Source organism: Neoarius graeffei, chromosome 11 (assembly GCF_027579695.1).
Source record: "Neoarius graeffei isolate fNeoGra1 chromosome 11, fNeoGra1.pri, whole genome shotgun sequence".
NCBI classification, from domain to species: domain Eukaryota; kingdom Metazoa; phylum Chordata; class Actinopteri; order Siluriformes; family Ariidae; genus Neoarius; species Neoarius graeffei.
In genome coordinates, this window is record NC_083579.1 from 37,969,303 (window position 1) to 37,980,778 (window position 11,476).

Below are 11,476 nucleotides of genomic sequence, written 5' to 3' on the forward strand. Positions count from 1 at the left end.
TCATCTCCGCGTCAGAGTGAGGAGCTGCTGGCTCCTCCTCTCTCTATTGGGGAATCCCTCGCGGATTTCCCATTAGAGCAGTCGCAAGACGAGACTGCGGCATGCGTTTGACCAAGTGAGAGTAATCGATGGTCAAACGCTCCCGCCGAACGCCACCCCGTCCTTCCCCTACTTCGCGATTATGAAGGATAGATTATACCGAGTGACGCAGGACACTCAAACTAAAGAGCGAGTCACGCAGCTTTTGATTCCAAAGAGCCGCCGGCCGGGAATTGGTATTCCAGGCGGCTCACTTTAATCCCATGGCTGGACACTTAGGGAAGGATAAAACGCTAGCCCGAATAATGGCCCGATTCTATTGGCCGGGGATTCGCGGCGATGTCCGTAGGTGGTGTACGGCATGCCGCGAATGCCAGTTAGTAAATCCAGCGGCCATTCCAAAAGCGCCTTTGCGCCCTCTACCGTTAATCGAGACCCTGTGAGAGAATTGGGATGGATCTCGTCGGGCCATTAGATCGGTCAGCACGAGGGTACCACTTTATACTAGTTCTGGTGGACTATGCAACGCGATACCCGGAAGCAGTGCCTCTGCGCAATATCTCAGCACGCAGTATTGCAGAGGCACTCTTCCGCGTCATCTCCCGAGTTGGAATCCCGAAAGAGATTGTGACTGATCAAGGCACTACGTTTATATCACGAACACTGCGCGAACTGTATGGGTTACTGGGGATTAAGCCAATCCGCACCAGCATATATCACCCACAAACGGACGGTTTAGTGGAACGGTTCAACCGCACCCTCAAAAATATTAAGAAATTCGTAAGTGAGGACGCACGTAATTGGGATAAGTGGCTCGAACCCTTGCTGTTCTCAGTGCGAGAGGTCCCCCAAGCCTCCACGGGGTTCTCCCCGTTCTCATTATTATATGGGCATAAGCCACGCGGCATCCTGGACGTGCTGCGGGAAAATTGGGAGGAGGGACCTTCACAAAGTAAGAACGAAATTCAGTACGTTATGGACCTGCGCGCAAAACTCCACACACTCGCCCCCCTAACTCAGGAGAATTTGCGGCAGGCCCAGGAACGGCAAGCCCGCCTGTACAACAAGGGTACGCGCCTTAGAGAGTTCACACTGGGAGATAAAGTACTCGTACTGTTGCCCACGTCGAGCTCCAAATTGATCGCCAAGTGGCAAGGACCCTTTGAGGTCACACGGCGAGTCGGGGACGTCGACTATGAGGTGAGGCGAACAGACGGGTGGGGCGCTACAGATTTACCACCTCAATCTGCTTAAACTCTGGAACGAGGAGGTCCCCTTGGTGTCGGTGGTTCCGGAGAAGGCAGAGCTGGGGCCGGAGGTTCAAAAAGGGACATTGGCATCACGTACCTCTCCGGTCCCCTATGGAGACCACCTCTCCCCGACCCAACTCACGGAGGTCGCCCGGTTGCAGACCGAGTTTTCGGATGTGTTCTCGCCCCTGCCCGGTCGCACTAACCTCATAGAGCACCACATAGAGACGCCCCCGGGGGTGGTAGTGCGTAGCCGCCCTTACAGGCTACCCGAACACAAAAAAAAAAAGGTGGTTCGGGAAGAACTTCAGACCATGCTCGAAATGGGCATCATCGAGGAGTCCCACAGTGACTGGAGCAGCCCGGTGGTCTTGGTACCCAAGGCCGACGGGTCGGTCCGGTTCTGTGTGGACTATAGAAAAGTCAACGCGGTGTCTAAATTCGATGCATACCCAATGCCTCGTGTTGAGGAGTTGCTCGACTGACTCGGCACTGCTCACTTTTATTCGACGCTGGATTTGACGAAGGGATATTGGCAGATCCCCTTGACTCCACTATCCCAAGAAAAAACGGCCTTTTCCACACCGTTTGGTTTACGCCAATTCGTCACCCTTCCGTTTGGGCTGTTTGGGGCGCCCGCTACATTTCAGCGGCTGATGGACAGAGTCCTCCGCCCTCACGCCACTTATGCAGCTGCGTATTTAGATGACATCATCTATAGTAATGACTGGCAGCGGCACCTCGAACATCTGAGGGCCATCCTTAGGTCGCTGAGGCGAGCGGGGCTCACAGCCAACCCAAAGAAGTGTGCGGGTGGAAGTACGGTATCTGGGCTTCCACTTGGGCAACGGGCAGGTGCGTCCCCAAATTAATAAGACGGCAGCAATTGCGGCCTGCCCGAGGCCCAAGACCAAAAAGGGGGTGAGACAGTTCCTGAGGCTGGCTGGCTATTATCGTAGGTTTATACCTAATTATTTGGACGTCACCAGCCCGCTGACTGATCTCACTAAAAAGGGGGCACCAGATCCGGTCCAGTGGACGGAGCAATGCCAGCGGGCTTTCTCAGAGGTAAAGGCTGCACTGTGTGGGGGGCCACTTCTACACTCCCCTGACTTTTCTCTCCCTTTTATGTTGCAGACCGATGCGTCGGACAGAGGGATGGGGGCGGTTTTGTCCCAGGAGGGGGAGGGGGAGGACCGCCCGGTCCTGTACATCAGCAGGAAGCTGTCAGTGCGTGAGGGGCGCTACAGCACGATAGAGAAAGAGTGTTTGGCCATCAAGTGGGCGGTTCTCGCCCTCCGGTACGACCTGCTGGGACGCCCTTTCACCCTCTGTTCGGACCACGCGCCCCTCCAGTGGCTCCACCGCATGAAAGATGCCAACGCGCGGATCACCCGTTGGTATCTGGCGCTCCAACCCTTTAATTTCAAGGTGGTCCACAGGTCGGGGGCGCAGATGGTCGTGGCGGACTCCCTCTCCCGTCAAGGGGGGGGAGTCAGCTGCAGGCCGGACGGCCACCCGGCCTGAGTCGGGCGGTGGGGGTATGTGGCAGCGGGGGCGTGGTCAAGCGCCGGTCTGTGACAGGAGGGCGGAGTCAGGGAAGGTAAGTGGCAGAATCACTACACCTGAGAGCAATTAACCTGTTTGTGTGTCTTCCCAGTGACCGTGCCCTATATGAGGAGGGAGAGCGAGAGCAGAAGGAGCTCATCCCTGAACCAGACGCCGGTTGTGTGTGTGTGTCTGTGCTAGAGTGATTATTGTTAGACTGAAAAGTGTGGCAATAAAGCCAAGTGATAAACCTGATCTCTGTCCTGCCGTCCTTTGTGCTCCACCCACACATAGGGAGTCCTACAGTTCAATCACCTGAAACTCACCCGGTACAGTATGAAGAGTCTCTTAAACTCCGAACTACTTGCCCACGAGCTAAACCCCCCCCCCCCCCCCCCCCCCCCCCCACACACACACACACACACACACACACACACACAAGCTAAACAAATGATCATAGCGACCTCGTTCTCCAAAGCCACCCTATATGAGAAAATGAGTCAGAGATGGAGAGCTATAACGGATGCAATCACTAACGTCATTGCCAAAGACATGATCCCAGTTAGTATAGTGGAAAAACCAGGCTTCCAAAAATTACTAAACACACTCGATCCCAAACATGAGTTGCCTGGTCGCAGACATTTTACAGAGGAGGCAATATCAGAATTATACACATCTGAGAGGCAGAGCCAGAAAACATTCAGTTCAAAAGTGTGCAAAGAGAGAAATTGAGAGAAATGTTTTGCAGATCTCTCTTCTCTCCCTCAATCTCTCGCTCTGTTGTGAATGTTTCAGTGGTTCTCAGTAGTCAGGTTAATAGCTTGGAGATCTATTTTTTAAAATAACTTAATGAATGAGCACTTTTCTTATTTAGGCTAAATGTCTTTCTCAGTGTTGAGTTTGCACTTTGCAGCTCTGTATTGTATTGCCCCTTTGTTGCAATTTTCAAGATTGTTTTTGCAGTTTGTGGTACATCTTTGTTGAATAAAAATAGTCTTATTTCAACTCAATTGTGATTAATCACTAACATGAAAATTTAAAATGTGTTGTTGAAAACCACCTGTAAAGTTAACCAAGAATGTTATTTAATCTGCAGGGATTTTAGTGAAAACAGTAAAGAGTAAAAGTTAGATTTCATGGGGATTTAAATATATCGAGATGTATATCGTGAAATGGAGAAAATGTATCGGGATATTCATTTTTTCCCATATCGCACAGCCCGAGTTCGACTAAACCGTCCATTTGTGGGTGATAAACGCTGGTGCGGATCAGCTTAATACCCAACAACCCATAAAGTTCGTTCAGTGTTCGTGACATAAACGAGGTGCCTTGATCAGTCAGAATCTCTTTCTGGATTCCAACTCGGGAGATAACGTGGAAGAGCGCTTCCGCAATACTGCGTGCTGAGATATTGCAAAGAGGCACTGCTTCCGGGTATTGCGTTGCATAGTCCACTAGAACTAATATAAAGCGGTACCCTCGTGTTGACTGATCTAATGGCCCGACAAGATCCATCCCAATTCTTTCGAACGGGGTCTCGATTAACGGGAGTGGGCGCAAAGGCGCTTTTGGAATGGCCGCTGGATTTACTAACTGGCATTCGCGGCACGCCGTACATCACCTACGGACATCGCCGTGAATCCCTGGCCAATAGAACCGGGCCATTATTCAGGCTAGTGTTTTATCCTGCCCCAAGTGTCCAGCCATGGGATTAAAGTGAGCCGCCTGGAATACCAATTCCCGGCGGCTTTTTGGAATCAAGAGCTGCGTGACTTGTTCTTTAGTCTGAGTGTCCTGCGTCACTCGGTATAATCTATCCTTCATAATAGAAAAATAGGGGAAGGATGGGGTGGCGTTTGGCTGGAGCGTTTGACCATTGATTACTCTCACTTGGTCAAACGCATGCCGCAGAGTCTCGTCTCGCGATTGCTGTAACGGAAAATCCGCGAGGGATTCCCCGAGAGAGGGAGGAGGAGCCAGCGGCTCCTCACTCTGACGCGGAGATGACGTAGACGGCTCTGTGACAGCTGCTCCCGCCAAAGTGACACCGGGACCTTCCCCTGCTGAACTACGGCAGGACCCACTCTTTACTAAATGACTCATTAACTCCCCGAATCCTGGCCAATCAGTCCCCAAAATTATCGAGTGGGTGAGGCGAGGATTAACCGCTGCCTTTACTCTAAATTTTTCCCCTCTGAAAAAAGTGTGGACCGACACTAAAGGGTAGCTGTGAACATCCCCGTGCACACACACAACACCTTCACCCCCTGTGCTCCCCCCAATGCCTCGTCTTGCACCAGGCTTTGGTGAATTGAGGTCTGATTACAGCCAGAGTCCACCAACGCCTGATATGTATCCCCTTGGATACTCACTGGTATACGATACGCTCTGGCCTGATCGAGGGCGGCTCCTGGCGCGTCGGGGATCCGGACCACCGCGCCCACCTCCTTTGCCGAGCATTGATGCTGGAGGTGCCCCGGCTCCCCGCAGCGCCAGCAAACCGGCCCAGGCTTTCTCTCTGCACCGGTACTCTGGGGCTCACTCACCTGAGGGGGGGGAGACAGACACGGAAACGGGAGGACGCCGTGGGTGCGGCGGACCGGCTGTGAGGGAGCCGGCCCCCACCTCCGCAGTGGGGGAACGGGGCGAGGACAAGACACAGAAGGGGAGGGGGGGGGGGGGGAGAAGCGAAGAGGGGATCTGTGATCCTGCCGCGGGAACAGCTGCCAAATGATCCTCCGCCAACTCAATGGCCTGATCCAGCGACGCCGGGCGATGGCATTGGACCCACTCTGCCGTTTCTTTGGGAAGTTGCGCGATGAACTGCTCCAGTGCCACCAGGTCAACGACTCCCTCGGCTTCGCAGTTGTCAGCCCTCAGCCACTGCCTGCAGGCGTCCCGGAGTTGTTGGCCAAACGCGAACGGGCGGCCGACCTCCTCTAGGCGCAGAGTGTGGAAGCGCTGACTATGTTCGGGGGTGCGCCCCACACGCTGGAGGACGGCCCGGCGCAGGTCCGCGTAGACCAGCCGGCTGTCGGCAGGGAGCTGTAGCGCAGCCAGCTGCGCCTCACCTGTTAACAGGGGGAGGAGGCGCGCCGCGCACTGTTCCACCAGCCACCCCGAGGCCTCTGCTGCTTGTTCAAATAGCGTGAGGAAGGCCTGGGGGTCGTCGTGCGGGCCCATCTTCATTAGGGTGAGGTGGAGTGGGCCCGCAGCGATGGAGATTGTGGACCCCGCTGACACGAGGAGGTGCCGGAACGCCTGTTGATCTTCCTGTTGCGCCAGCACCAGGGCCTCGAATCGTTGTTTTTGCTCCTTTCGGAGGGCGAGCAGTGCCTGGTGCTGGCTCTGTTGGGCTGTGGTGAGGGCGTGGATCAGGGATGCGAAGGGGGAGGACTCCATGGGGCTCTTCTCCTCTGTGCTCGGCTCCTGGGTTTCGGCACCACTGTAGAGGTCAGAGCGGGTGGGTGGAGCACAGAAGTACGGCAGGCCAGAACTGAGTTCCAAAAACTCTTTTTATTTGCACTTTACAGTCGCAAACATGGGCGGCACGGTGGTGTAGTGGTTAGCGCTGTCGCCTCACAGCAAGAAGGTCCTGAGTTCGAGCCCCGGGGCCGGCGAGGGCCTTTCTGTGTGGAGTTTGCATGTTCTCCCCGTGTCCACGTGGGTTTCCTCCGGGTGCTCCGGTTTCCCCCACAGTCCAAAGACATGCAGGTTAGGTTAACTGGTGACTCTAAATTGACCGTAGGTGTGAATGTGAGTGTGAATGGTTGTCTGTGTCTATGTGTCAGCCTGAGGAAGATGAAATTAAAAAAAAGATTTCAGGAGAAAGCTAAAAACCTGTAACTTGCTAACGCCGAGCAAAAACATGGCTGAATTCTGAATGAGACAATTTTGTATAAATAGGGGACTACATAGGTGGCAAAATGTAGGGGGGGGGGGGGGGGGGGGGTTTGTTTGTTTTTGTTTTTTTCCTGCCATGGAAGTGCACTTGTATACCGAGGTGGAAGCAATTTGCATTACAGCCGTGAATGAGGATTCAAAATGGCAGTTCGCCTCGGCTCAATTTTCCCTTTCAGGCGCTCTCGTTTTCTGTTAGAATTTGGAAAAGAAAAAAATATTATTTACCAGCTTAAGGTCAGTCCGTATGGTGAAATACCGTGACCTTGGCCCAGAGGGCCTCAGTCAGTACTTTCAAGACCTCGGTCATAGTATTTCACAATACGAACTGACCTTAAGCTGGTAAATTTTATTTAATTATTAGAGGTCACATAATTCACATCACACATGAATCGATCCTGATAGAGTTCGATAACAGATTATTCCTCAGTGCTCTCACTAATATCTCACATCTCATTCTCTTTAATACACATTGGCTTTTTTTATATACTTTTGAATTATTTTGATCTTGTTTTTGTTTGATAGTTATAAATAAATATTGCCTGGTGTTATTGAAATATTAATTTTTATGGAAATATTTTTCTAATAATTGGAGTATTTAGAATAATTAATTTTATTATGCAGTAAATTGTAATTAATTTAGGACTTATTTTTATTATTAATAATAATACATGTCAAGCACATTCAGTATTAAAAGGAACCTGAGTGGTACTTTTTGTCTCTGTGTCGGTAGATAGATATGTCGTAGTAACACAGAACAGAAAACTCTAATATGTGGGAAATCCCATTTCTCAGAAAATCTCCTCAGCTGTGGCGTCATGTTTGTAGCTATCGAGAACTCGGTACGCCATTTTCTTCACTACATTAAAAATGACGCGCGCGTGTGGATGGCAGTGAGTTTCAAATACGGCCAGAATTTGCTGAAATTCAGTTGACCCATCTAAACATTTATTATATTGTGTCCAAATATAAACGCAAGTCGTCAGTATTTTATTATTAGTTTGACGGGACACGTTATGCTATCGGGGACTGGTTACGCTGGGATACTGAAGTTCACATTCAGTAAGTCTGTAAGTTGGTGTAACATGAACAGAACTTTGGCCGAGATAGTAAAGCTTCCCCGGTGTGTCGGCCTGCATCTGTAGTGACCTGTAGTTAAAAGGTTATTTATAAAAAAAGCAAGTTACAGGAGCAAGGAAATGAATAGAATAAATATTACAGTGCATGATGTTCCTGGTAGTATTAGATTTGTTATCTGTATTAGATCAGTTGGGGGGGTCAGCAGGTTCGTATTTGGTGTGGGTTTGTTTTGTTTGTTTGTTTAAAGTAATCTGTGATCTAAGGGGATTTGCCTAGCTTTGATTCTCCACGAGCTGTAGGCCTATTAAACATGGCTAATATTAATAAATAAACCTATTAGGTCCAGCCATAATCCTTTCCTCTTTTATTTAAAATCCAGTTCTGAAATTTAAATCCCTTTTGACTTTTTTTAATAAGCTTAAGTAATGCTTCTTGAAGCCCAACAATCATTAGTTACAATTGTATGAATTAGGGATAATTAACAATTATTCACCACAGGCTCAGTGGATAATAATCGAGATGGGGTTGAGGTTATTATTCACTGAGCCTGAGGTGGATAATTGTAGTATAAATAAACATTTAAACTGTATATTAAAAAATTATTTCAAACTTCAGAAGCAACATGCAAATGTAACGTGCAGCGCAGACTTGTCATTTATCTATGCTGAATTACGTAAGCTACTTTGTTTTGAACGCGATGAAATAAATCATAATTCCACCTTTTTGAATAGTTTCACAGCAAACTTCGTAGCATCTTTTACTGCTTTTAAGAACAGCATTAAAGTGCGGATCACGGGTAAATTCAGGAGCAAGCTCAATGTAATTCCCCTATTTTATTTTAAACTTTGGTCAAATATCTGTCATTTTTCATTTGTGCAATTTTTTTTACCTTGCGCAATCTCAGAAGAATTCAGTTGAACTCAAGCCATCTGAGGTGAATTGGTCCGCCTCTGAAAAAACTTGGCATTTGGATTTCCCGGCAAACATTGATTTTCGTGATGTCGCGTGCGGGACGCCTCCCTCTGAATCCTACGTCAGCGCTGGTTTGTTTATGAGAAAACAACCTTTTCTGCAAATTTCTTCAACGTTATCGCGTAATTATTAAAATGGTGAACAGATGTATCATAGGAGGGTGTAGCAACACCAATCTTGATGGGATTAGTACTCATCGTTTCCCAAAAGACCGGACAATGAGAGAGAAATGGGAGCGCTTGGTCTACACAGGCTGTGCACTGAAACCGTGCAAAGCTCGCGCAGCCTGCTGGCGCTTCCGCAGGTAACGCCACGAATCTGGCTCCAGACTCCCTTGTGATTTTTCCAGACGCATTTTATTTTATTTTTTTCTGCTGTAGACAGATGGCCTTGTGCAAAATTACCCTTCTGGATGAGTGTGTAAAGGGACATACTTTCATATAAAAAAAAAAATTGGTCCAGAATATGCACTTTAAGAACAGCATTTGTAATTCTTCCTAATTTTTGATGATGAAGCGATTGGCCGCCATTTTGCCGAGTCACTTGAGGTGATTATCGAGAAATGGTTTGAATCTCTCAACCAATCAGCGCACAAGATTTTCTATAATCACCTCTGTATTTATACTAATTGCTATTAAGTATCTTCATGATGATAAATGGACTCGGCATAAATGAAACTGAGCTGTTCATGCTTTTAGCAAACAATGAAAATATTACTTCTTATAGCTCTACATTGTTTGTTTGCATCTAAGTTTTCCCAGCATGCTTGACACTACTATAATAATGAGTTTAATGAAAATAACCTGTAAATGAACTAATTAACATTTTGTTGTGATTTACAGGGAAGAAAAGTAATCACCCCCTGTCACCTGATTATGGGCCGAGCATTTTCACACACAAAAAGTCGTCTGCAAAACAAAAAAACACAAAAGCATTGCAGAAGTCTGAAAAGCGACAAAACCTGAAGAAAAGGAAACGTGGAAGTAGAAAACAAGTTACAGCAGAATGTGCAGTGCTTGGCCTTCGAGACACTGATGTAACCACTCCTTCTGAATGCTCCACGGATTCCACTGAATCATCTCCTGAAGTTGCAGATCTCAAAGATGAAGGAAGTGCAGAAACTTTAGATGAAAATGAAGCATTGCCTTTTGAGCTTGAATGCAGAATCCTGAGGAAGGAAAATCGTACTTTGAAGGAACAACTGAAAAAATACTCTCTCTGTCCGGAGTCTTTTTCAGAGGACAATGGCAAAGTGGAACAATTTACAGGTCTTCCAACATATGGGATTATGATAGTGACGTTCCAGTTTATACGGCCTTATTTAAATTTAAACAGGAAGTTTTCACCTTTCCGGCAGTTCCTGCTGACATGTATGCATCTTCGACTGAACTTAAACTTACAGTTTTTAGCCTTCTTATTTTCCGTTTCTTTAGAAACTGCATCCAGAGTATTTAGTAACACGTGTGATGTTATGTTCTGTCGCCTCGTTCCGGCGCTGGTGATCTGGCCAGATAGGGAACATTTACGGCAAAGTCTGCCAGTTTCATTTCAACAAAACTTTGAGAAATGTTGCTGTATAATTGACTGTTTTGAAATATTTCAGGAAACACCGAGAGAAACCTGTTCGCAGAATAAAAGCCACAACTCTTCAAAATATCTGATAGGTATTGCCCCACAAGGCGCGGTTTGTTTCGTTTCTCAGGGGTGGTATGGTCACTGCAGCGACAAACACGTAACAGAACATTGCGGATTTCTGGATGAACTTTTGCCAGGGGATCTGATCCTAGCAGACAGAGGGTTTGATGGAGGTGACGCTGCTGGATTGCCTTCTGCAAATGTAAACATTTCTGCGTTTACTCGGGGAACGTCCCAAATGAGCGCGTTGGATGTGGAGGGCACAAGGGCGCTTGCGTCAGCCAGAATCCATGTTGAGAGGGTTATTGGAATGGTTCGTCAGAAATACACAATACTGAGCAATACTGTGCCCATATCTCTTGTACATTCAAAAGATAATGGAATAACATCTTTGGACAAAATCGTACATGTCTGCTGTGCATTGATGAACCTATCTGACCCCATGATTCTTTTTGAGTGAAAAAAATGACAAAATTCACTTATTTGAAACCCCCATTTTATGGATTACATGATGTCTGAACAGCTACTTTTTTTTTTTATTTGTGTAATACTTATGACAAAGACGGCTTAAAATTCTTTTAACAATTTTAGATGTGTGATATTTATAATATCACAGTTAATGTACATATTTGAGAAGGATTTGATGGAAATTTTTACCATACTGCAAATGACAATTCAGTGTAATTTGTCAATATTATACAGTGACAAAGTTTATAAACATTGCTGTATGCTTTATAGTTTGAATTATAATTTTGACGTGGAATTCTTTGCAAAAACTGCCAAATTATTGAATTGCTGCAGATTTGAATGTAATTGTAACAGGTGTAAATAACTTGCATGGTCGTCAGTGGTAAAATTTGTAATGAAATGTTTGTAAATTAAAACATTTATTTGTAGTAAGAAGCACGTAATGTGTATGTCTGAAAGTTTTCACTTAATTTTACATTCCTTGAAATAAATGTATAAAGCGGCTAGAGATGATGAGATAAAGTCACTTGTTGGTCTTACTTGGAAGCGTTCTATAACCTGAACAATGCCAGTTTGATTTTGGG

General features: G+C 47.1%; 1 protein-coding gene across 3 annotated transcripts in view; it reads left to right on the forward strand.

Moving 5' to 3' along the window:
* LOC132894244 (uncharacterized) overlaps nucleotides 1–11,247 on the forward strand; it is a 37,724-nt gene extending 26,477 nt beyond the window's left edge. For all 3 annotated transcript variants that reach the window (XM_060933818.1, XM_060933820.1, XM_060933819.1), the window contains one exon: nucleotides 9,632–11,247. In XM_060933818.1, coding sequence (XP_060789801.1) covers nucleotides 9,632–10,884 — 1,253 coding nt within the window. In that variant the 3' untranslated portion in view covers nucleotides 10,885–11,247. The remainder of the gene's footprint in view (nucleotides 1–9,631) is intronic.
* Nucleotides 11,248–11,476: the final 229 nt, after the last annotated feature.